The 27,059-nt window shown below is 42.1% G+C and overlaps 1 protein-coding gene across 2 annotated transcripts in view; it reads left to right on the top strand.

Moving 5' to 3' along the window:
* The window catches only part of TAF3 (TATA-box binding protein associated factor 3), a 113,357-nt gene extending 87,879 nt beyond the window's left edge, over window positions 1-25,478 (top strand). The window contains exons 4-7 of one of the 2 annotated variants that reach the window (XM_067317369.1): window positions 3,617-3,699; window positions 18,647-18,902; window positions 22,459-22,565; window positions 23,323-25,478. In XM_067317369.1, the coding sequence (XP_067173470.1) occupies window positions 3,617-3,699; window positions 18,647-18,902; window positions 22,459-22,565; window positions 23,323-23,437 (561 nt within the window). In that variant the 3' untranslated portion in view covers window positions 23,438-25,478. Of the gene's footprint in view, window positions 1-3,616; window positions 3,700-18,440; window positions 18,513-18,646; window positions 18,903-22,458; window positions 22,566-23,322 lie in introns of those variants that run through there. The other variant, XM_067317375.1, reaches the window with a different exon arrangement.
* The last annotated feature ends 1,581 nt before the right edge of the window (window positions 25,479-27,059 follow it).

The following is a 27,059-nucleotide window of genomic DNA, read 5'->3' as shown; positions in this document are numbered from 1 at the left end:
AGTCTGTATTCTTAGCATTAGGAAGCGCTACTTAAGTTCCAGCTTTGCCAAGACGCTCTTTATGTCCTGCTTTGAGTGTAATAGTTAATGCAAGCTCCGACTTGGGATTTTCCTCTCTTTCCCTTTTTACCGCTGCACGAGACTGTATCCTGCTGTGCTACCTGCTTGACTTGGACCTAACTGCTGACTTCGAAACTCAAAATATTCTTTAAGTTGACATGTTCTTTCAATGCAGAATCTAGGCGATCTGGAGGACGAAGAACTGTGTGCTGTGGGTGAATCTGTAACCGATGGGGTGGTGGTCTATTTGCCCACGTTAATTAAACGTCCAGGCTTTGGACTGCAGCAACTCTGTTTCGTGGATTCCTCCTTTTCTGTGTATGGCATGTCTCTCTCCTCCCCTCATGCCCGAGATGTTTTGTCAGTATTTTGCTGAGAATTTCTGCAGAGATTTTTTTTTTCTTTTTTTTAGGTTAAACAAGTGTATAAAATAGAGACAATAAGCTGCTTGTCTTTCATACATTCGATTTTGCGTATCTTCTGCGAATCTCTGTATCTAATTTCCTTTAGAGCAATGTAACAGACACACAAACAAATATGAACCGTTAAAGCTTCAGTGTAGCCTGAACATATTATATATATTAGGGAAGGAGTTCAACAGTAATAAAAACTTGGACAAATTAAATTGACAAAGCTGCCCATTACCTTGGCAAAATGTCCCTGTCAAAAGATAAACTTTAAAGCCAGAATGCATGAAAGAGTCCCCAGATAGAATTAAAATTTAAACTGATTCTTGATAGATAAGCTTTTTTTAAATCCACCTCTTTGCTGCAAGTCAGGATTTTAAAAATAAATTTCGCCTTTAAATCTCTTGAGCGATTTTCATTTTTTGCAAGGCCGCACTGCTGGTGTCCTGGAAAAAATGGAGAGTTAGAGCTTTATCAGTTGGTGCCCTGAGGTATGTGGCAAAGAAGCTAAATCCTTGAAGATTAGCAAAAAAAATGCAGCACATGGCAATAAGGGGCTTATATGACTACTAGTATTAGTTCAGGTGAAAGAAGTATTGCTTATACATAAAACTGGACAAATCCACTGACAATGTATTTTTAGTTAGCTACAAAGGAGTCTTATATTGCTGGACTTTACCTCTCTGGTGATTTGGGAAGCTTAGTAATCCACTGTAAATGCTCTTCTGCTGGCCCCAATTCCCAGTATTACTCCAGAATGCTGCTCTTTCATTTTAACCCCTAAAAGTACATGTTTCCTTAATTTAGCTTTTACATCACACAATGACTTATTTAGCCAGCACTTGTGCTGGAAGAGCCAATGATCGAGTTACTGTTTGGACGTTTAACCTTCCACGACATGCCCGTTTCGGAGACCTGAGTGCAACCGGAAAGATGAGTTCAGAGTCTCCCTACGATTTCAGCTCTGGATGTCCGTTATAAAATACCAAATTATTACATGATGTAGTGGTTAGCATATATTAAAGTGCTAACTCAGTATAAGAATCGATGGTAACATTTCAGGTTTTGAGTGTAGTTATATAGTCATATAACTATATAACTGCATATATATAGTTAAGTGTGCATTCCATCCTGGTGCAGAATTAAGCTTATTATAATGTTTTTCCTATAACTTCGTTGCAAATTGCTGGACAGGTAAACACAGAGCAGCAAGCAGTATTCTGCATAAATGACAGAAAAGAGAAGCCGAAGTCTACAAGCTGAAAGTGTTTTCGGTCACGAGACCAAAGAGGAGAAGCTTTTGCACGGGGCTTGCTTGCAGGTCCATGCTCTGCCTTAAGTGTCGGCGTGTTGTCCTTGGCACAGCTGGAAAAGGAGATTGGGAATTAGGGCGCTGTCTTGCATGCAGGACCAAATTAAAACCAGATGGCTGAAGCCGTCACACCCCGCTTCTACGACGGGGATTACCAGCCGTGCTGGGGGAACGGCTGAGCGGCTCACGAAGCAGCTGCTGACCCAGTTTCCGCTAACCTTACTAGGCTGAGCTGTAAACTCAAGTAGTTGAGGAAAGGCTTCGCAAGAAATGGAGCCGTCCTTGCGGCGGAGCTGGGCTCACCGGAGTTGTCCCAAAGGAAGCTGCCCTTACTCGTGAATCAAAATCATATAGCTATGCGGCTTTTCTGCAACTTATCTATAGCCAAGGGGAAGAGAGGCCTTCAAAGGCCTGCACTTAGCAATTGAAGTTAGACTCCTGCTCCAAACCCCTCTTCCTAGGCAGGCTTTCTCCACCGATGCAGAGGAAGACTAGGCTATCCAGGATACAGCTGTGAATGTTCCTTAAGTTTCCTTCTGCTCCAGTCCTGTAAACCTCCCCCCGCACAAACCTGTGTTGTGGAAAGAGGCTTCCTCTCCTCTTGTGTCAAAAAATAAGATTTAGGATAGTTGTGGAGCCCAGTTTTTCTTTCCCAGCAGATTGTAATTTTAGTATCTATCCATAAATAAGTCTTTTATATACTCTTGTTCTGCCAAGTAAGGCCACGCCACCACTGTTTAGAACGTCTTGGGGGGATTGTAATAAAAGGACCAATGATGTGGGTGCCTTTACGTGCTGTGTGCTGGAGCTAAGCAGCAGTCCTTGTCCTAGGAATTTTTATGTTCTAAATAGATACTACAAAAAGAGGAGGAGGAGCAGAAACATGCAGGAAGAGGTAAGATGACCTGTGCGGAGCCACATGCCCGAACCTCCTGTACCCAGGGTTCAATTCCATATCTCTATCCGGTGGACGACACTACAGTTTAAGACTCCTGGAAAGCAGTTAAGAGACATATTGATGGAAAGCGGGAATGAAATTGTTCCAAGCATTAGAAATGGGGGACGACATTAAAAAAATTGTGTAATATCAACAAAAGAGCAGAGTGAGTCCTGTGAAGTAGTCTAAAACATATGTATGGAGAGCTTTATTGGCTAACGTATCAAACCAGAAATTTTACTCAGATTGCAGATTTCCTTTCAGCAGAATAGACGTCTCCTAGTGTACAGCTCAAATTCTTTGGGCATGGTGCATGGCATAGGACTTTGTCGTTACCCATCCTAAATGTAGGTTTCTATTTAGTGTATGCATGTTATTTTTGCCTCTTTAAATTCCTGGAGCAGATTCAGCTAATTTTGATTCAAGAGGGTCACAGTGCATTTATGTGATAAATCTGGGAAATAATTACTTGAATTTAAACCTCATAGAAAAACGTGCAAACACAGATGGGCACCTATCAAGTTTGAGTACTAATGACAGAGCATTTCATGTCATCATTCAGAAACATACTTAACTTTTTTCCTATCTCTAGACAAACATGAAATTGGTAAGACTTGATTAAAAAAAAAGTGTACAAGTGAATACAAATACAGTGAAATGTCAGGTTGCCTTTTTAGCGTAGAATTCCTATTTTTCATTTGGTATGGCTGGGAACTCCCAACAAATTGTGCCAGTACGTGCTGCAACGTGAAGTGTGAGGGAGCAGTGATCAGTTTGTCATCAGGCTGTCTCATTAAGCCAGTATACTCTTTGTTTAACTGTATAAATGCTTTCGTGTAATTAATTGATTCTGGAAATCTGCTTGGAGTCTTTGATTGGTGAATGTGTTCCCTTTTGCAGATAAAGGTGGAACCAGTTGTTCCAGCTCCATCCCCGGTTATTCCTCGGCTGACGTTAAGAGTGGGTGCAGGCCAAGACAAGATGTAAGTACGAATCCATCAGCAAGGTATATACTTTCCACAGTTTGTCAGCTATCGCATGTGGTAGCTCTTATTTTTAGTGGGAAACGCTTAAAAATTAATGGCAAAAAACATTCATACAGCTATGAGATCTTGACCATTCTTATGAAAACTCAAGCAGAACACTTGCCAGTAGAAACCTTTTAGAGATTTTGCATTTTGTGTTTTATTCTCCAAGTAGGACCCATCATCTTCTATCCATCCTACTGCGTTTCCCACTCGTGCCCTTCTAGAGACACCATCTAGGCTAGCGTGCTGCCTCCAGTGGCATTTAGTGAGGCTAACGGACGGTTATCCATAGTGTAACCTAAGCTAAGTTTCATAATACTATTCAGCTAACAGTTGTTTTATGCTCTAAAACGTAACAGCTGAAATTCCTTTATATGCGTCTCTTTTATTATAACTGTTGATGATTATTCATTAACGTACTTAGCACGTTTTAAATCTGTTTGTTCATTAGCTCGCTAATTATTGGGTGCTGTTGTACAAATAATAGTTACTTTGTACTGCGTGAGCGTAAGTAGGATGATCCTATCCTAAGATCATGCAGCGTAAACAGGTGGCTAGAGAAGCTGGGGAAACCATGCGTCACTGGGTTTTTTTAGGCTGGTCCTGCATTATATGCAAAAATTTTCTTTTAATCAGGTTTTTCAAGATGTTGTTTTTAATTGCACAGAGCATGCTTTCATGTCTGATGGTAAACATGAGCGCCAAATAGATTTTTCCCTTGTATTCGTTGTATTAAATATTCTAATGTCATTGCATTTTGTTTACAGCCATTCTAAATAAATCTCCTGATCACTGCTTTATAAGTTAAATTGTATCTTCAGCGATTACTCTGTTTTTCTCTGCTCAATCTCCTGTGCTGCTCCTCCCCAGGAGGTAACTGTGAGTTATATTGGTTTGAAGTTGCTATGGGAATTAAGCCATTTTGGGGGTTCTGTGGGACCCCCCCAAAAATGCCAGGGGTTTTACTGTTCTCTCCGTGCTCTTCAACCTTTTCTGCTTTCTCCGTTTCACAATATTTGAGCGTGATGTAAAATTTCTGTGCATCAGATTGCTGTACGAACGCTCCTGCGCTCTCCAAACTGTTGTCACTCCTGCTGCGCATGATTCAAAGTGCGCAGCAGGGCAGGGTGTCCCTTTAAAGCCCACAAGTCCATTTGCCTTGCAGAGGAGCTAAGGAGACTTTTAAACTCTTATTTTCAGGGATTGTACAAAGGTTTATAAAGGGGAAAAAAAACTGGCCATGTTTTCAAGTCAAAACTTCTAAATTGAAACGTCGGGGCCATATTTTGGCGTCTCAGAGCTGACATTGCCTTGCTTCTTGTCTCACGCTGGTCTTGCCAACACCAGCACGCGTTTTGAAAAGGGGCTTCAGACTCCTCCTCCTTGTAGCGAATCATATGGGTATCTCATCTTCCCATTTACCAGCCCAGGGTGGGTCAGAGATGTTGACATCTCGCTTTATGGCCTTTTGGGAAACTTGCTTCTATCCCAGTTTCCTGTGCGCAACTTTATAGTGCGGAGCAAGGGCATCTTGACAGACCTCCAGCAAAAGGCTTTGGGTGCTGCAGCCCTCAGTGCGGCTGAACCTAGACGTTGTACCCTGACCCCAGGGTGGAGGATGCACGAATTGCCTTGCAGTTGTCCCGGCGTGATGGCTGTGTCCCCCAGTTGCACCTTCGGGCTCATGGCAAACATGACATTTCTGTAGCTTTAGAACAGCCTTTAGGATTTGTTGCAGTCTGCCAAAGCAAAACCCAGGGAGAAACTCGTGGCCGTTACTCAAGTAAAAGCCATACGTGAGCCACCTGACTCCTTGGGCCTGGGAGCTGTTTTGTGTTACGCGTGGGGCCAGCAAAACAATCCTACTCCAAATAATGTCCTTGCTTTCACCCTAAGCAATTAGCATTCATCCTGAACTCAGAGCGTATTTTCACTGTCAAGTGTTACGATGATTATGAAGAGGACCAGCGTGGCATTGAGACAAAGTGTTACGTACTCTCTACGTGGGTATCTCTATATGTGCGTAAAGGATTGTGAAGTTAGATCAGTGTTTAAGAAATGATTCCGTAACCCAGTGCCTGCAATACAGTCTTGGACCTCTGAAGTAATGCCATAAGCCTCTACTACCTGAATTTAAGTTCCTAGTTCAAAGACTATGGAGGGTCATCAACCTTTTAAGTAGCTCTTAAGAGGCAGAGACAAAAGCTGTGCTTTTGTCATGCGTTATGTTAGGGAAGAGTTAAACCCATGCTTCATCGAGGTTGATGATGAAGTTCTGAATATCTGCTGGTTTTCATGTGGAAATGCTGTGCTTTGATTAGCATGCATCTGGATTAGCATGCATTCTGTACCATGAATGGGCTTGAAGAGGTGCAAGAAAAGCGTTTTGTGATTGGTAGAATTTAATGAGTAAAAAAATAAATGGAATATTGAGTTATTTTAATTCTTTGCATTAGGGAGAAGGGCTTTTTGGAGGGTTTTGGAGCTACTAAAATACTTGTTCAGTTGGAAGTTAGTCCGTTTTGGGGGACTCTGTATAAAACATGGAACTACCTACAGATCTCAGTGAGGCCACGAAATATTTTAGGTACGTTAAGAAAAGGTGTCAGATTGGTGGCACTTGAAATGGAGATTCAAATCACAGCAGAAATACAGCACGATGGCAGTTTACTCAAATAACGCAGCAGTCCTGGGGCAAATACCTTTGCTTTATATCAAACAGTTCATTTCCCGTCATTTTGCTTCTCAGCTTCTCTGCTTGGACCAACCTCCAACGTACGAATCGGTGCTAATTGTGGCAGGGAATTCTACTTCTTTGTTGTTTCTGTGAATACAAATATTTATTGGTTCTAGTTTCAAAGCAGTCTCTGCTTTTCAGCTTGGCCAGCGTGTGAGTATTCTCACAACACGCACCAGTTCGAAAGATCCAGCTATTAATGATGTTAGGGTAATCGACGTGAAAACGTAGCTGTTGCTGAAGGGTAGGGAGAACAATACTGGAAAAGCTATTGTATTTCAGCTTTTTTGCAAGTATTTTAACTGCACAGGAAAACAAGTAGAAAGTAGATTATAATCAAAGCATTTCCATCTTAGTTGTAAACAATTACAGCAATACTTGCATGGATGCCACATTAGAAGAAATTTACTGGATGCCATTCTAATGTAATTAGAGCTAATTTTGTTCTTTAAATGAATAAAAGGTCAGCTAGTAAATCTAGTTTATCTCAAGTCCAGGCTTCAATAAATTGTTTTATTTAATTTGTTGTAAAAGATCTTATCCTTAATGGGCCTAGCTCTTATTAGTTTGCTTGGGTTCTAAAATATTTATGACCACCTTTTTAGATATGATTTGAATGATATGTCGGAAGGGTTTTTCACTGTTTTTTTTTTTCCCCTCCAGTGTTATCAAGGTATAAGATTGCTAACTGAGTTAGCATAGGAAGGCTAGAGATGTTATCTTTTTTCTTCTTGTTTTTTAAACAGCTGTGTAGAGTTTTTAAATCATCTGCAAACAATGAGCAGAATTTAACTTCATAACTTCTTAACTAGTTTAACTTCTATTCAATTGCTTCTTGATTTCTTTTTGTCTGGTTCGTTTTCCTAAACACCGTCATGTTTCATATATCTAAGGTTTAAAAAAGCTTTATCTGTTGATGAGGCATTGACGTTCTGGCTACTAACGTGCTTCGGCAAAAATATGTGCTGTAATTTTTGATGCTTGTGATAAATTTATTCTATATTTACATACATTTTTTAAGAAAAACCACATGACTTCTGACACGAGTGCCAGACCACAAAGAGGAATACCGCTCGCTGGTCATTGCTTCAGTGCTTCTGTGGCTTGGAAGCAGGATATACGCATCTGTGAAATCAGGTCTCTAAACTTTATCTTAAAATGTCAGGATTTTGCTCCAGACTTGCTGCATTGTATCATGGCTCTGCCATCAGTAGGGAGCCTGGAAGCCAGAAGTGAGTGGAGGATAGATAGGTATTTTAAGTGTTTGACTTGTAAATCTGACCTGCCGCTCTGATGAAATTGCCTCTTGTCTTAGATATTTTTAAAGTGAGTAGATGTGTAACTTTCTCAAAAGAAACAATTGCACAGATTGTGCATATGCCTGCATATGTATTCTATAAAAATGTATATTAAATAACCTATGGATTTTAAAATCAAATCCTAAAAGGATTAAAGGATAGAAGAAGGGTTTTTTTCACGATATTTCATTAACTTCACTAAAGCTTTTTACCACTTGGTGGAAAATTATCAGCACAGGGGCCAGCTTACGTTCTTCTGGAGGCTCATTCTGCTGCGTGATGTCCCCATCACAAAAGCCACCAGCACAGCTAGAGCTAGTTGACATCCGTTGTAGGGAATCTCAAAGCAAAGGACTGAGTGGCAACAGAGACCAAATTATTCTGTGACCACTAGATGTAATCTCTCTGGGTACAATTGATGACCTTGAAGCATACTTTTGGGAGTAGGAGGAGAGGGGAACCTGTCCAGTCATCTTCTGTTTCTGCTGAATGTCTCTGATCATCCGTCTAAGAACTTCCACCGCAATAAGGTGCACACAACGCACATTTTTATAAATTGGCAAAATGGCATGTGTTTGACGAAATGAAAGCCCGAAGGGAAAAGCAGCCTGAGAAAACGCCCGACTCTGAAGCCAGCCCTACCTGAAACACAGCTGGACTCCTGGAGGTGTTTATTTTTCATAAATCAGATATATTTGCTCGTAATTGCTACTTGTTCAAGAATTCATTATTTTAGGTGCAACCACAACTATGCAACAGAATTCCAGTATAAGTTTTTTTTATTTATACTTTTTGAAATTCTGTAAAACTTTATCATCTATCCTGCAGCATACAGAGTACCACTAAGTTTATTATAGGGTAATGTTCTCCAAAAGTGGATACCTCAAATATGAATCTTCTACCTTCAATAAGGCCAATTTTCTAAAGGGTCGAGCTGCAAACACTCAGGAAATTAAATTTGCTTGGGCAAACTACACACACAATATCAGAATTTAAAAAGGTGAGGGAACCAAGGGAGGAGGGAAGAAAAAGGTAGTAGCAAATCTGTGGAGACATTTTTTGTTGATTTGGTTGAAGACAAGAAATGATGTGAGACAAGGACTGTGTTGGTATTCTGTTGAGCGCGCTGGGGAGCTGTAGTTGCTGCTGTAACATGAATATGTATTATTTGAAAAGTGCTCGAACCCTCCGGGAACTGTGAAAAAAAAGTTAAATATGTAAGATAGGACTTTGCTATTAGCTTCAATTAAACTAGAATTTTGCCCTATGTATTTTTCAAGAATGCATCACATTTCTATGGTATCACCTCTGGTGGGTACTCATGGACTTTTTTTTTTTAATAGGATTGTTCGCTTAAGGATAAAAAAAAAAAGACAGCACGAAGAAACTTTTGAACTTAGGGTGCTGTTTAGTGGAGAGTGAATTCAGACTTTGATAATTTAGGTTACCGTCTTCATGGCATTTGCCTGCAATAGCTGAATAATGGGGTTCATTAGACTCCCTGCGTAGGCACAGCCAAATTGTTTGCCTCTAGCCTTGGCTCTCTACGTGTGGCTAGGGAGGAAAGGGTTGGCTTTTTATTGACTTGTCAAGCCGTAGGTTTGCATTACCGGCCAAGTAGCTCGTGACCCATTCCATTTATTTCACTGTTTTGTGGTGGGGAAACAGGTAAAGGAATCCTGCTGGAAGCCCCTCCTTCTGCACGTTTTTATGAATAAGAGCAGTGTTTGTAGCAGTTAAGGCACCGTGACCGAATCCTCCAGAAGACGTAATGCAAGCAGCATGGGGCTATTGTGGGACACAGCTGTGGGCGGTGTTGGTTACCCTGCGAGACGTTGCTTATTCAACAGAAAGCTCTGGAGGAGAACTTATTGTGGAATTAAATAGGAGGGAAAAAAAGTGATACTTCAGGGAGAAAAATGTAGAAGGGTAAACCACTGTTTGGGAAAATTAAACAATAGAGTCCGGGCAGTGAAAGTCTGTGTTTATTGCAGTACTAATGGGTATCCCAATTATTTTACAATGTAGCACTTAGGAGCCAAAGACTTTGTGAACCGTGTGTTAATAGAATTAGCCTTCTGGGTGTTGATCCAACTTTTTACAGTAGAACAGAAAAGAACATGTAATGGTTAAATCATTTTTGATATGATCAATGGACCACCTAAGTGAGGAGACAGAGGAATGAAAAATGATCTTGCCCCTCTCCAAGCCTACAGAGGTGTGCTTCAGGAATGCCAGTGATCTGTACTGCTTTCATAAATCTTTGTATGGATCTGTTTGCCTGTATTTATACATACACACATTTTTCTGTTCTATAATCTTTAAATTATAAGAGCTGGAGGACTGGTTTTTAATGCCTTTTTAAATGCAGAATGCATATGCATTTTAATGAAGATATTGTCTCGGGTATGATTCATATCCCGTTCCTGATTGTTCTTTTTGAGTATAACATATTGGCCCCAGTCCTGCAGTAAAATCCCCCTGTGTGGTCTCGTATGCATCCAAAAGTCCTGTTGATTTTGGTGGAGGTTCCCCAGCCTCTCCCTTGCTGCAGGACTGTAGCTTTTATGTGAAAAAAGAGAGTATCATATCACTTTTGTCAAAATATGTAAATAATCATTTTTTGTTTATATTTCTAGTTTCTTCGAATAGTTTTTTCTTCCTTGAATGTGAGTTATTTCCAACTTCAGATTTAGTCTTTAGCTTTTTCTTTTTTTTTTCTTTTTTCTTTTTTAATTACAGAAGCCACCCCAACTAATTATTCATCCTGTTTATGGTAGGTGGTAGTCTGTGGCAAGTTATTTTCATTTTGCTGCTGGCCACACTGAGTGATGACTCCAAAGGGAATCCATAAAAAGGCTTGAGTCATTAGAAAACAAAACAACTTGCTGTGAGATTCTTTGATTTTGCTGCTTATTGCTCAAGAGAAAAAAAAATTGTATATTGTATACCGCAATTAAAAAAAAAAAGAAAAACACTTCAGGCAGGTTTAGACACATAACTGCTTCAGCAAAGTGCTTGTGTAAATGGGTATGAGCAGCTGCCCTTTATAGCGCAACAGAAACTCATCAAAAATATGTGACAAATAAGTGCAAAAACATTGAAGGCAGATGGATATTTGTTTTAAAAAATAGGTTTGCCTAGGTAGAAGATTACTCCTGTGGAAAGGTACTGATTTGTTCTTGTCTTTGTTGAGTGTGCTTCTTTTTTTTTCATTTTTTATGGAGGTTTTAAGCAAAAGTGAGTAGCCTACATGGAACCAAGGATTCACACTGTGGTTCCCGAGAGTTGGACGTGGACAAGAGGGCCATGGAGTAGAAATCATCAGTAGACACAGCACAAAAAGGTGGTCCTATCTGAAAGATCTTGCAATCTAGTACAGTCGTCAGGTGAGCAGCTGACCAGGTACCGAACCTCCAAGTTCAGGACTTGACCAGCTTGCTTGGTTCTTACCAAAACATGTCTCAGTAACAGGCTGAAAGTTAATTTGAGGTCTCTAAACCCATCCTGGCATACTTTTCCAGTAGTTTAATGAACTTCTTTATGCTCCCTAGTTCCCATTAAAGAGGGTAGATGTAGGACTAGTTTATAAACAAGCTTGTAGAACATCCACCCCATACTATTTGCCAAAACAAATGACAGTGAAGGGCAGTTTGCAATGAACATGTAAGAGAAAGTTTGCAAAGAGCTCATTGGCAGAAACATGTTTTACCAGCTTCTGGTTTTGCTGTTAAGAGCTCGGCACAAGGGGATAAGGCGAGGTGGTTTTCCAGCCTAAGTTCTGAGCAGTTTGTTATTGATGATAACAGAGAAAAGAAGATGAAAGATAGCAGGACGCCACGCTACCAGCTCAGTTTTGTTTTGTCAGACGGGCGATGAACCATCCGATGCTGTAGGTCAGGATGGTGAGAAAGAAGGGAGACGGAGAGCACAATCTGGGAGTCATCAGCAGAAAAGGAGTCTATGGTTGTTAGGAGAAAAACCCTGGGAAAAGAGATCCAGAGGAAGGAAGCCGAGGGCAGAGTTCTGTTTCAGTTAAAATGAGGGAAAGAGAAAGAGAGAAAACCTGTAATGCAATTGCAAGGGCGCAAATGTTTTTTAAACTGAAGGAGCTAACTAGAGATGTCTGCTGGACTGAAGTCCTCAGGGGTTTGAAAGCTGCCATCTCTGCCTGTGAGGAGGGGGCTTGTAGGAAATGACTGCAGACTGAATTTCATAAATAACTCCTTCAAAAGAGATGTCGGGAATCGTACTTCTAGGAGAAAAGGACTGTTCGCCTTGAGGATGCAACTTCTTTGCTAAAGAATGCGGAGGTAAAGTCAGGCTTGCCCGAAGTCAAGCTGAATTAAATGTTGCAATGGATGTTGAGCAAATAAGCAAAGAAGGGAAGAAGGTGGGCCAGGAAAGTGGAGACAAGGAGGAGATGAAGGATAATACAAGTCCGAGCCAAGAACAGAAAGACTCCTTTCCCTCTGTTCCTAAGTTCATTCTCCCCTTTACCGAAAACTAAGACAAGATGGATAACGACAGCAGGTTTCAGAGGGTGGAAATCATTGTAATGGATCAGGAAGTGAAACACAGGGAGCTCGAGGCACCAAAATCGAGGAATCGCGTAATCTTCCTCCCAGGTTCTGAAAGAACCAGCTCATGAATTTTCAGGCTCAGTGGCGAGTGCATCTTAAATTATTTTTATTTTAAACTTCAGTGTTTGTGAAATCTATTTTTAATAATATAGTTATAAAAGAGAAAATAGAAGTGCCTATGTTGAAGAAAGGGGAAACTATATGCTAAGTAAGGAACTGACTCAAAGGAAGATAGCAACCAAGTGGCATAAAAGAGCTTATCTAACCAGAAGAGGAATTTACTAGTGAACATGCTCAAGGGAGTATTTCAGGACTGTTCTGATTTAATCGTTTTATTAAAAACTTTTTCACAATAAGATTTAGGACACGATGTCTTTTGTTGACAGTAAGTTTGAAAGGTCATGTCAGTGTGAATAAGGATCTGATGATTGCCTGCAAAGAACTGGATCCCCTCGAGTAGAAGTCATGAAAGCGGTATTTAATTCAATAATTAAAAAATACTTTTAAAGCCTTGAATTTGACGGGCGCTAACAGAAACTTCATCCACGAGTTTCGAGCTGATCAGTGGGTGCGTTGCTACGGTAGGGGAGGGATCGTTAGTCGGTGAGAGAAGGACTTGAGTTGCCAACGTGACACAAGTGTGACGGTGGGATGAATTGCAAGAAGTAATTTTAGCAGAGATAGTGGAAGTGGCTGGGCCGTCATACGAGATCCCGTTGTTACTTCATCTGACATGTTATATTCGGATCTTGAATGCAGCTTGTGCCCAGGAACAGTGAATTGGAAAGCAGGTGCAGAGAAGGGCCAGTAGCGCTATGGGCTAGTTTGTGTTATGATAGAGGAGGGGAACAACTTTGCGTGTTTAGTCTAGCATGTGAAGAGGGGGTATGATTGCTGGCTACAAATACATCAGGCAAGTAAACATTTTGGAGGGAGAAGGCTATTTAAGCTGAAGAACAATGCTGGCATGAAAACAAATGGGAGCTAATTGGCCATGAGTGTAGGCTGGAAGTTAGAAGAAGTTTCTGTGCCACCAGAGCAGGGAGGTCCTGGGGCAGGGTAATAGTGGGGGCAAGAAGATTAACTGGTTTTAAGACGAAGCTCAATAAACTTGTGAACGGGATTAGATGACATGATGCCTGTGAGATCGCTAGACTTGTTTGTCTGGGAAGTGATGTATGCTGGGTTTTGCTGTAGCGATAAAATGGGGAATGGGCTGTTGAACTTCACATATACCGTTAATACTCAATGCACTTCCATGGAAGTTATGCTATTCCTATTAGGCCAGACCGTGTCCACAAAAATGGACGATGCCTTGCAGTTAGTGTTCATAGTTCATTTTCTTTGATAGAGAGAAATATCATGTTGCAGGATTTATCACTTTTTTTTTCTGATTTCAATGTTAAATACTGAAGGCTTTTCACTTGGGGAACTGCTAAGGGCTCCACTGGAAGTTTGATACGTTTTGGCATTTTTTACGTGGGGAGGAGGGAGGATCATATCTGCAAATGTACAAGCTGGTCGTAGCATGTGTTTGTGGGACCTCTGTTTGCCAATACGACTTGTTTGCACAGAATAAAATATTCAGCAAGGCATAAGAGATAAAAATTAAATTTCCCCTTTTAAAAGTAATGTGGGTATTAGCTTACATTAGAGGGCTTAAATTACTCTGATTCTCCTCCAGGGTTGGAATAAAATTTTCAAAATCGCCTCTAATCTGCAAGGAATCTAAACCATATGGAAATGCTCCTAATTCCTCTAGGTGCTTCTGACCCGCCAGTCTTAGAGTATTGAGTGTTTCCTAGTGCAACAATCTCAGTTCAAAGTGTGAGTTTTTTCAGTTAAAAAAAAAAAAAATTGTGCTCTTTCAGTTGAAAAAGGAAGTTGTATCAAGAAGGGAATATCTATACCGTCAAAATAATGCGTGTGGCGGTCATGCTAGTTTTGATTATGCAGTTAATGGTGTCATTTGCCTGCGTACCAAGGCCCCTTCGCTCCTTCTCCTTGGTTGCATTTAAATATGGGTCACAGGTTTGGAAGGCGATTAGGACTCTTCCAACGCCGTTTCTGATTTAGGCAGAGGACACGTGAGACAGCTTTTGAGGAGCTCCCCCTCCTAGAAACAAAAATCACCCGACGGTGATTTTTGACTCAATCTCTATAAATGCTGATACAGCGATTTTTTTTTTCTGAGCTCATCTCCTGGAGCAATCGTTCAGCCCTGCGGCTCGTATCCTACTTTAGAAAAGCCATTTCCTTTCAGTTGCGCGTCTTTTCCCTGCGTTTATATTAAGCCGTCAATGGGGCTTTCAGCCATAAGGATCGCAGCGAGATCAAATAAATGACTTCCAAAGATAGGAAGCTATTTCACACCAGTGAGTCTCCTTTTGCTCCAGACGGATGTGAACATAGCAATCGTCCCAGAAGAATGATGAAAATGGGATTTGCCTAACTCCGCCTGTATGAATAGGTATATTTTAAACATTTTATTGATACATGTGTTCAATTTATGTACATTTATGTAAGAAATACATTTCCTGTTAACATAAAAAAAAATCCAGAGAAAATTCAGTTTGTGCACAACCAGGTACACAGTGTTTACAATAATTCTGTTTTTTTGGAAAGGGAGTGGTAGCCTTCAGTTATGATTTATGTAGACTCTTATTACTACATCTATTTCAAGGGTTTTCTCACACCTCTTCATTCTGGAGGAACTATTTTAATTTAAAAACAACTTCAATTGATTTTTATCTTTCGGTATAGACTGGACTTGTGATACATTGCCAGGCAGCCTGCAGAGAGGTGTAATTCTTGTCTCAGGACTCTGAGCATGTTTCTGGTGGTCGACGTTCGTTTGTGTTGGATTGCCTCAAGAAATTTGGTCTTTAAGTGATGTATTTAGGGAGTTTTAATGTGTGATCGCTGTTTTTGGAGGTATACGAAAAGCACGTTTGAGAAGGAAGGTAACAATCTATCTATGATGATGTCCAAATGTACAGTTCAAATCCTAGCCCGGAGCTAGGCACGGGGAGGATCGAGGCTTTGCTCTCGCGAGCCCGGCTTGCTTGCAATGCTCTGTGCCTCAGTTTTCTCCTCCGCAAAAGAGAGCTTATAAATCTTGTTGTCATTTACATGGTGGTTTGATATCAGGTTTCTCTCCAAGTCTGAAGTAACGTTAATTATTAGTCGTGGGACGCTATTTCCCTTTGATTTCTCCCCACCTCCATGTTGCCATGCATGCAGCCCCTTCTTTGGGAAGGAGGACAGGCCTAACCACCCTCGCGGAGGTTACTCCATCGCCTTTAATGGTGGAGCACAAAGCCATTCATTTCTCCACTCCGGAGTCAAAAGTCTCTGAACTTCATTAGCCCAAGGGAGTGGTAGGTCCAAGCGTGTTCCAAAATGCCGATCTCCCGCTTTGATAACTGAGCTCTAAAATCAAGATAAACAAGCTGCCCTATATACTGCACACGTTCTAATTGCACACTTCAAGCTAACCAGCAAATCGATTAGTATGTGTTGCCCACTAATGAATATTTGTAGTTTTGGAAGATTTCGTTCTTGATGCTCCATATAGTTTCTGCAGTTATTAGCAAGGTGGCTTTGAAGACCCTGTCCCCAGTCAGAACCTGGCTTTATCTCGACTGGGAAACTGTATAATTTAATTTAATATGTCAGCTGGGCATGGTCACTCTTATTCAAATTGTGTTAGCTAATACTTCTTTTAAACTGTTTACACTGTGTGCAAAGTTGTGTTTAAAATCCTATTAGCCAATATATCTCCTAGTCTAGACTAGGCGAGAGTTGACTCCCCAAAGAACTCGTAGCAGGACTTTGTTTACTTGGAGGGGAGGCGGGAAGAAGAGGGGGACGGGGAAAGAAGGGATAATGATGTTGTTTGAAACTATCCAAATCACTCTTGCTGTGCCAAATATTTTGCTGTTCTGTCCCTCTCCTCACTTTTATCATTGCCAAGATTTTTTTTTTTTTTAATTGAGAAATCGCTCTCAAGTCATGAGGGTGACTCTGCAAATCATGGGAGTATTCATGCCACCAAAGGTCTGGGACATTTAATGGTGGGAACCTGGAGTTTCTTTGCGAGCTGTGGAAGGAGGAAAGCACAAAAGAGTAGTTCATAGGCATCAGTGGCGGAGTGGCTGGTCTTTCTGCCCTGATGAGCTGCCCACAAAGAAAGATTTTCATTGAACCAGAAGCACATCATAGACATTCAAGAGCCAAAGAGAACATTTCCTTAGTAGGAGATAACAGTGGCTTTCCAGATATCCCCTGACTAATAGGAGAAAGAGATCTGGATTTGGCATGTAGGTTACTCCCAGGATGACCTGACAGCTAGACTTCCTTCCTTCTATAGGTCGCAAGCAGCTTAAGTTAGGAGTCCTGTGTTTTGACTCCTTCCACTGACACCCACAAAGAGCCTGAGCTCCTAGATTACGTATCTAAAGCAACTGCTGGAACGTCAAGTGGCACGAATATCTTCGGTGTTGCTGACGTCAAGAAAATAACCTAACAACTTTAAGCTTCTGCTCTGAGTTTCTAAGCTTTTCTGGTTTGGGTTTTCTTCCCGTAGTCACTTGTATTTAGGTCTCGGAAGACAGATGCGGTGATTCAGTTGATAGGTTAGTCCATTATAACAAAAGCATTGCTCAGTTTTCTTTTAAGTCTCTTTTTCCCATAACTTGCTTGTCATCGTTCTGATTTAGTAGTGCAAACAGCGTATCTTGGGAGAAAAACGCTGTATTGTTTCAGTCGAGTATTAAATGCTATATAACTTCAAGTCTTCCTTAAATGGTGGTTTGGATTATTGACTTGAAATGCAGACAGTGTCTCTGACCGTAGTGATACTGTCTTTTGAATATCACAAGAGCTGCAGTAAACTTTTAGGGCAGTCTTGTTAATGGCAATCCCTTCTGACAACAATTAATGCTTGATTCCCTTTTAAATGTTTTTTTTTTTTAATTCAGTATAATAACTAATTTACGGAGTGGTAGCAAAATGTTGCTTTTTAATAGATGGCATGGTCCCAGTTTGTGCTAGGGAAATACTAAATGGTGGTCTATCATGATTTCTCAGCATTACCATGAAAATTAGTGTGAAAAAAGGCTCTGTATTATTCAGGGTTTCTGCAAAGCTTCAGCTTTTTCCGTGTTTTGAAGTTTCCTTGAAGTTCAGTGCAAAACTCCAGTTAAGTGCAGCAAAGCTGGACTTTCTCTCCTGTTTCTCAGTTGCTCCAATTTAGTTTTCGTCTTGGTTTTCCTACGGATGCCTCCATTTCTGTTTTCTTAAGCTGTCCTGCTCTCTGGAATGTCTAACCTTTCTTTAAATCTCCTTCTTCCTACAGTCCCTATAACAAATCAGTTGTACTCCCACAGTTACCATATGCAATATAAATAAGTTAATTAAACGATTTACCAAAATGCGGTCAAGCAAACAGCCCTGTCCTGTGTTTTGTTTTGGGGACTTTTTCTGTTTTGTTTTCTAAAAAGCCCTTTTCCTTCTCTTTATGTTTCTCATCTAGAGCCTTATAGTAAGGGCTTTGTCTGTCTCGTCCATTAAAGTGCATGCACATCAATAGCACAGTATATCAACATTCGTTAATAAATATCAGGTCCTCTATGTATCCCCCTTCCTGAGCAAGATTGTTCTATACTGTGTATTTACTAGAGCTACATCCTGTCTGCTTCAGCTACTCGAGTAAGTAGCAATATTTTAACTGCTGAGTGTATAGTGTGCGTCATTTATTTGTCCTGACTAGATCCACTGCTGATTTCATAAACATTTGAGGAAAGAAATACCAAACTAGCAAATATTTGGAGAACCCCCTAATGCAGAATCTGAAGAGGATGATATCGTCTCTCGGCTTGTAGATTAAAATCAGTGCTGTTCACAGCTGATTAACTTTCCTTTCTAATATTTCCCACAAATTGAGCGAATGTAATAAAACTTAACGAAACAAGGTTTAGTAAAGCCACGGAGAATATTTATATGACAGCGAGCTATAGAGTAGTTCAGGCTGTCCTGGCATTCGCCTTTTGATGGCTCTTTGCTTTACCCTTTCAGTTGTCAGTGGATGGATGTAGCAAGGAAAACAGTCGTTGTGCTGGCTTGAAAGAGCCTCTTTGCTGACCTAAAGGTGATGTGAATTAGCCATAAATACATTTATGTGAATTACATATAAAGGCACTATATTGTCTTTAGATCTACACGGTAACCGATCGTTTCTTTCTTTCCCATCAGCTCTCACGACTCTCATTTTTGCTCCCCAGAGTCATCAGCAAGGTGGTGCCAGCCCCGGAGGCTAAACCATCTACGCCCGCGAGTCGGCCCAAAACGCCTCCGCCTGCGCCGTCACCGCTGCCAGCTCCTGTCCATGTCACCCCTCCTCCGGCTCCGGCTCCTCCGCCGCCGCAAGCTACCGTCTCGCCGGTCCTGATTCCCCCGCCGTCTCCGGCCGTCTCTGCGGCGGGAGGCTCCAAAGCACCGGTGAGGAGCGTGGTAACGGAGACCGTCAGTACTTACGTGGTAGGTAACACATACTTCCCTGCTTTGTCTTAATGCCAGCGACATTAATCTCTCAAATCGTCATGCTTCGTGGTGACTCAAACTTGACGGGACCTGTGCTTGCGATGTTGCCCTCTGTTAAGCTGCTCTTTATCCGGCCCTTGCTTCCGTGCACCCGTTTTGAGGAGTTAACTTATTTTACAAAATTTTACTTGGGCTGAAATCTGTTGTGTCTTCCCAGTCCAAAGTTTAAGTTTCTTCCGACAGTCCAGTAATAGCCCATTTAGTATTTTCTAATAACTGAGCAAGAGCATACGGTTTTTTTAGAGGTGAAGAGTTTTTTATAGACGCTTTTTGAAGTGCCTGATTGAAGCCTCAAATGTCAAACTTGCCATAGATTTTGCTGTCAGCCAGGTGAAGTATAAAACCCTCACACAGCCTCAAGAATTTGGCTTAACCCTCATTTGAAATGTGCATAGTGCGCTGTTTTCTATTCTGGTTTTCTCAACATACAAAAATTCCAGATATTTGTGCGTCTCAAAAAATCTGTATATAATTCATTAGTCCATTCAACTTCTGCTCTGATCTTAGCCTCTCTCCGGTGACATTAAGTCTTCTTCATTCCTTTAGAAAAGTCTCCCATCCAACATGATGCAGGAACTACACTCGTGGACACAACTCTCCCCAGTATGAGGATTGTTGTGCTACTGAAAATTCCTGCTTTAGATGCAATGTAAAATGGAAGTCCTGACCATTTCTGATCATTAAAGAGCAGCAGATAGCATTAGCAATAGTAGCAGTGTTGTTATCCTCCCTGCCCTGGCTAAATTCCAGCTTGGGTGGTGACACCCTGCTTATCTATAGTAGGTACCAGTTTAAAACTCTCACCACTTAAAACACCTGAAAGTTGTTTTTTATTACAGAGTTTCCTGTACTTCAGTTGCAACCTACACATGGGTTTTTTTTATTATTATTATTATTCCTGTTTTTATAATGATGCCTAGTGTAAATCTACCCTGCCATTTCTAATGGAAAAGGTGCTCTTCACTGCTTGACTTAAACTGTTGTATTATGTTACTGGTCTCTATTTAAACAGCTGCTACATTTCACTGCAGAGTTAGTTACAGTACGAGGCTGCCTCTCAAAGACTGTGCATATCTTCAGGGTGAAGGATGCACACCCTCACTTTCTTTATCGCTGGCATAAATGTAGTGTCACTCTTAGGTCTTACAGCAGTGTCCAGAAGCTTTGAAATTCACTCTAGGAGTGAAAAAAATTTCAAAATACCGTACTGTGTCCATGGGTTTTTTTTTCAGTAAGCAATAAAAGCAAATAATGTAAAGATGGCATTAGTTTAAAGAAAGAAAACCTCAAACTTTTTTAAGCCTTGTACTTCGAGCAGTAGCGCTGTTAGTATCTTATGAAGAATTCAGAGAACACTAGTTGCATAGAGTCCAGGTTATTTGTTATTGGTTTTACAGCATTATGGTTGAAACCAGGGTTTTACTGTGTTGGGGTCCAAGTTTGCAAGCAGGGAGAGACGCTCCTGATATGAGAAGTTTATAAGTCAAAAGCTGAGAGCGTGGGAAAAAGGGAGTAATTAATGATTATTAGCCCCTCGTGTGAAGGGAATCCAAGAAAGAGAATGGTGAAATGGCTTTCCCAAGGTCCCGCAGGAAGGCTCTTCCAGAGGTCAGACCGGAGCCCGCAGGGCAGAAGTACACAACTCCCTTCTTCGGGGAAGGACAGAAGGACGATCCTATAGTCAAAGAAGGGTGATGTTATAGTTCCAGATACGATGTGGTATCTCCCTGTAGGATAGCATCTGAGTAAGTGTGTTCTGATCATTAACACTGAGTGATTAATATTAAAATAGCATTCAGAGACTGCAGGCTGTCCCTCCTTCCACGACCTTCCGCGGTTAAGGAATGAGAAGTTGCGCAATGTTTGAAACGTCCTCATTCAGAAGCCCAGGTTGGCGTTTAACGAGCACTGAGCGGTTGCACTGATTGCAGACCACCCTCGCCCTCTCCAGCCTGTGATCTTCTGAAAGCCTGGGACGGGCGTTCTGCAGGAGGACATCCCTCCTGAAAAATCAGCATGGGAGAAGTTAGGATATCCATCTTCTAATGGAGAAGTCTCAGGCAGCGTTGCCTACAGGGCCCACTGCCGGTGTCAAAAACAGCTGAATTCCCAGGTGGGAAGCCTGTGAAGTGTCCGTGTCCATGCTGGAAGGTGCTGGGTGCTGTCCATGTGCGCGCTGTCTGGTGTCTACCAGCCAGGTTGCTCGAGCAGGTTATGATCGGCTGTGGCTGGTGCACTGTGACGGACCACGGCTTTGCATCTCCGCGGCAGCAGGGCGCAGCGTATCACTCTAGCAGGATTCCCCCCCAAAAATTACTGTGGCCCTTTTGTTTGGGGTCAGAAAAACAGTTTACCCAGGGACCAACTACCAACTTAAAATGACTTTGCAGGTGTGAGATTAGAGTTGCAGATAGGAGTGATCATTACAATCAATGAGCTTTAAAACCGAGTTCGTCGTATGACATTGCCTGCTCCATTTCACTGTGGCAAAGGGACTGCGCCCTGCTTCGTATTTTCCTGGGCTTCGAATTGTCTAGTTTTAAGTCACAAAAAAATTCAGGGCTTTAAGAGGAGCCTGTCAAGACTGATGTGTTGGTTGCAGCTCTGGTATATTCTCCTTGATTTTTCTGGAAGGGATGTAAGATGTACAGACCACCCTGCAGCAGCTTTTTTGTCTACGAGGATTTGGGGGGGGTTCATCTACTACGTTTTAATATCATTTTTCCAAGCTGCACAGACAGCAAAAAGTTACTGTCTCAGATACGTGGGCTGTGTAAATACATTAATGCACAAAAGCTGAGGACAAAACGATGCATACTCTGGAGATCCAGTATTAACGTGCAAAGCTTCCTGTATGAATGATGAAATCAGGGTCGTACCCCAGGCGTTTTGTACTTTGTATTGTTAGTTGCACTTCTTTAAATGGATTCGGTGACATTTTTCATGTGTGTTTTACCAAAGAACTGTTACAGGAAACGCTTGAAATTTCAAAATATAAATATGGCTCTAGCGAGATATAAAAATAAAAATAAAAAAATTCATAAAGCCCTGAATATGATAAAACCCAGTAAGCAGCTGCTTAATACTGTAAATGATCTGCCTCTCTTGTTTGGTTTACCCTTTAGTAAACTGTACCGTGACATAAATGTCATAAGGGGAATGGAAAGTTACTCAGTAACAACTTCTTTTTTTTATACCCTGATCTTATCAGCCGGTCGAGTTGAAGAGTTTGGCTAATAAGTAATAAAGCAATACGTACGCGTTGCACCGTATGTTTTACATGCGTGTACGACTCTTCCCGTACGCTGCCCTTGCTGGTTCTCCCCATTAACAGGGCGGAACTGGCAGAGTCGCTCTTCCGATCGGGATAGCGTAGGCAGAGGCGGCACGGTGCTCCCACGCCCTGGCCCCTGTGCGCGGACCAATATTCCTAAATTTCGCTGCCGGTGTGGCTCTTGAAACCAGCTCATTTCTGCTTTCCTTTTTGCTCCAGATCCGGGATGAGTGGGGTAACCAGATCTGGATCTGTCCTGGCTGTAACAAGCCAGATGATGGCAGTCCAATGATAGGTTGTGACGACTGCGACGACTGGTATCACTGGTAAGTGGCTCTCGTCCGTCCCGTCCCGTCCCGTCCCGTCCCGTCCCGCTGGTCCCTTGCAGGTTGCGGCTCTATTATAAACCCCTCTTTTTAAAAAAACAAAAAATCATGAAGCTGGGAATATTTGTACGGCTGTGCTGTGTCACGTTTACTAATCTGGAAGATATTTTCCTCTCTGTTTCTCCGGAATTTAAAAAAAATAGATTTTAAGCTGTGGGAGAGTATTATTTTTAATTAATGGGAACGGGCAATAACAGGTTTTGAAACTACGAGGAAATATTGCTGATTCTGGTAATGCTGCGGGATTACAAGCGTAGTGTATACCGCTAGACGTTTCCAGCTACAAAGCACCGTATGAAAAGTAATAAAAATGTCTGCTCTTAAAAAGGGGTGGGGGGAAGTGAATCACTTTTTAGGCATTTTCTTAAACAGCTACATAAAAACCTAAGGAGATGCAGATGTATTAAAGAAGCGTTTGGAGTCATTTTAAATCTAGACTATTATACCCTAAAGCATGGATGTATGTTTTATTCAAATAATATTTTATCCAAGTGTCCTTTTAATATATTTTTTGTTTCCAAAAAAAAAAAAGAGGTTTTTTTTTACGTTTCTGTGCTATCATTACACTCATTAATTTGGAGAGGGGAGCGGGAGGCCAAATGCTGTCTTTCGCTGCAAAGTTTAATTTATTTGGGTAAGGGCTAAAAGCGACGTTACTCCGCCGAGACCGTCCGACACTGTTTTTTGTCTTTCCCAGGCCTTGCGTTGGGATCACGACTGCACCCCCGGAAGAGATGCAGTGGTTCTGCTCCAAGTGTGCCAACAAAAAGAAGGACAAAAAACACAAGAAGAGGAAGCACCGAGCGCACTGAAGACGCCGGCGCAGCTTGGGGTCGTAGAGTCGCCCCGGCGCCGCTGCCCCGACGCCTTCGCCGAGGGGCCCGTCGTCGTCCGTCGGCGAGCGTGGCGCAGCGTCACCCGGCAGTGAATCGGGAACAGGCGTCCGCTTTCGACTGTCGCGTTCCTCCGGCTGTAGGGGCCCAGCGGGTCGGGTGTTGGTACACACCGATGCCGCCTCGCACCGACCGAGGGACGTTTGCGCCGAGCGACACGAAGGCTTCGCTAGTTAACGGTACCGCTCCCCCTCCCGCGGCTCGGCGGCAGCGAAGACGAGTGTTGTAAATACCGATACCTGTCCTGTTCTTTTTTGATTTGTTCTTAAGCCCTCTTGGACCTTTGCAGCAAGGTGCTGAGAGGAGCAGAAAATGTAAATGGCAGTAAGTCGTAAGCCGAGGAAACCTTCTGGAATGATTTCTGCAGCCTGGACGCAGTTCGGCCTCTACTGCTGAGCCAGATAATCATAACGCGGGGAGGGGGGGGAAAGAAGTGGCTGGTAAATATTTTTGTGACAAGAATATATGAAGCTTTTTTCCTTGATTTTTAGTACTAACATAAAATAAACATGTTCAAGCTTTTGTGATATATCTTCTATTTTTTAAAAGAAAAAAAAGAAGTTTCTATTGTGTCAGGTTTTTTTTTTTCTCCCGTGTGAATTTATTTCGGTGGACCTGTAATATATTTTATACTTTGGTTTTGTTTTTTTTCAGTCCTTTGTCGATGTAGCTGGTCGTTGCTTGTACATTTCATCGGTGTGTAAAAAAAAAACACTTCACATTAAAAAGGTTTTCACACGTGTAAATACCTGATATTTATAAAGCACTTTTTTTGTTGTTGTTGTTATTATTTTTTAGGGCCGGAGGATTTTTGTTGGTTTGTTGGAGAATACAAACCTAGCAGCTGTTAAAAGCCCGTGTGACGCGTGTCCTCGTGGCTCTAAGGGCTCGGCTAAATCTGCCCTGGTGGCGCGAGCACAAGTCAGCCAGCACCGTAATTAGGCCTCAGTTCAGATCCTTAAACACGTGGCAACTTCTTAAGGAGTGAGTAATCCTGTTGCCTTCAAGGAGACCCTTCCCGCGCTTAGCTATACGTGTGCTTGAACGCCTTCTGGACGGGGAGCTCGGACCCGGGGGCTCTGCGCTTGCCGTGGGAGCAGCGACGTGTTCGGCTGGAGCCAGAGCCGATCGTTTTTATTTTATTTTATTTTATTTTATTTTATTTTATTTTATTTTATTTTATGAGTGGTAGCGAGTTGGCCAGATCGATCGTGCTCGTTTTTCCGACGAAGGAGATGCGGAAGGCCGTTACGGCCGGAGGACACGGTGCTCTGTTTTGCGTATCAGCTTGTAAAGCCCGGCGAAGTGGATCACGAAGTCGTATTCCCCATTTTCAACGCGGGGGGAAAATTGCAGGCTGCCACGCGCAAAAATTAAGACAGTATTAGCTAGTGTAATGCGGTGGGTCTTCGAGCTTAAGACGTAAGAATAAGTTTGAAATACTACACTTTATGTTTCATATAGGGTACCTGTAGACTTCATCGTCTGTTTGGGGGATATTTCTGCTTTGAACTGCACAGCGACGAACGTCTGGGGGTTTAGAACAGAAGCCCTTTAACCAGCTGCGCAGATATTAAGAGTTATTTTTTAAATGCACCTAAATGGATATTAATGAGAATGAATTAGTCATGTTTTTAAAAATATCAGTCTACCAGTTAGGGAAATGAGGCTTTGCTGATAGCGCTGTTAAATTGCAAATCAGTGGCGATACGGATGAAATTGGCTTATTAAAAGTGAACTCTTAGCTTTCTTTGTTCAGTGCCACCTCATTTCTGTTCCGTCCCTACTAATTACCGGGTACATCAGTCAAGAAAGTTCTCAATTTTAAGTTTCTGTTCTGGACTGTTGAATGTTTCTAACCCGCGTCTCGTTTTCCTCCGTCTGTAATGTGCACACATGCAAAATATACAGCCGTCGAGCCGTCCTGGTTGCAATAATAAAGAACTGGCTTTTGGTAAGGCGTTTATCCGTTTCCTCCTCTGCTTAGTTAATCAGAACGTCTCACATTTAATCAATCAGCTGAATTATTCAAGGTGCGGCGGAAGGGCGCAACTTCGGCCGTTTCGGGCACGTTTCGGGCATTTCTGCGACTGCTTGCCCGTCGTGGCAGTCGTGCTGGTTTCCTAGCCCGCGTTTTGTGATTTTTTATAAATGACCTTTGTGGGCATAAAACCCACAAATCATTTTCAGGAGGCTGGTGTGGCTCCCAGGATTAGTAACCGGAGAAGGGAGCCTTTCACCTCCGGGTCACGAGTTCGAAGCCGGCCTCGGTCGGCAGCCGCGAAGAGCCCGACTCCCCTTTCGCTTACGCTGGGGGGTATCGGGAGTCAATGGCGTGAAAGAATAATCGGCTTCCAAAAATAGTTACCCCTGGTGAAATACCCCTGCCTTGGGGTGCCTCGTGCCACCCGTCGCCAAATTACCATTTCTATTCGACTGGATTTTTTTGCATTTACTAAAATTTCACCAGAGCAAGGGCTGTTCCCTTTGCTGGCGGCTTGATTTTGTGTCTGACCGGTTTTGGTCCTGCAAATTGATGGATGATTTGATTTTTGGCCCCCCACTGCTGCCACCACCAGCAGGCTTTTTCCAAGAGAAAAAAAAGGGGGGGAATTGGGGAGTTGTAAAGGTTTATTTGTTTATTTTATTCGTTTTTATGAAGGAGTATCAGGCATTTGAATGTTTTTCCTCTCTTGGGGAACAGCTATATCAAAGAGGAGAGTTTGCTGTGATCGCTGTTCCTGCAAGGCGTCTATTTGCACAGTTAGTGTGAAGTTCATTAATAGAAAGAGTTAAAAGTTTAGAATTTCAAGAGTTAAGATTTTTCAAGGGGAAGAAGACTGCTTGCTACCTGCCCATGATACTTATATCAAGACAGGTGCTGTTTTCCCCCCACCCCTTTACCGCTTCCCAATGCATCGTGGATTCAAGCAGTGCAGCGAATAGTAATAGTAAATATTAAAGAAAACGGTGTAAAAGTTCTTCCGTGAGAAAAGCTTGTTGGATCCTGCCTTTACTGCAGGGCCAGATTTTTATCTGGAGTTGGTGGGAAGTCAGTGGGAGCCGTGTCAGTCTGCATCAGTGCAGGAGCTGCCCTTGCGCGCTCCACGGCCAGCTTCGGGCAGAGGTAGCAGCTATATCTTTTAAGGAACGGGACCTTTTTTATCCTGAATTCTTTTTATATAAATATATATATACTTGGTAGGGCAGCCTACATCTGCAGATTAGTGAGGAAAACCGAAATCCCGGGTTCTTGCTGCAAATTACCCAAAATCACAAACTTTTACTGAGTCCTGCACCCAGAAAAATCTGACCTTAGTATCAAGAGCTTAAGCCAAAAAAAACAGGAATTGGAGAAACTGTCTTGACTACTGATTTTGTTGGAGGGGATGGATAGAAAAGCAGCGCCTCGGGCCCGGGAACAGTGGCGATGCACCGAGATAATCTTCCTTCGGAGCCGTCTGTCGGGCTTAAAGCCTCATTTCTCCCGTTGACAAGGTGTTTCTCTTCCGAAGGTGTCCGCAGCTAAGTACAGTGAGGA

Source organism: Apteryx mantelli, chromosome 1 (assembly GCF_036417845.1).
Source record: "Apteryx mantelli isolate bAptMan1 chromosome 1, bAptMan1.hap1, whole genome shotgun sequence".
Lineage (NCBI taxonomy): Eukaryota > Metazoa > Chordata > Aves > Apterygiformes > Apterygidae > Apteryx > Apteryx mantelli.
This window is presented reverse-complemented; position numbering and strand designations above follow the sequence as displayed.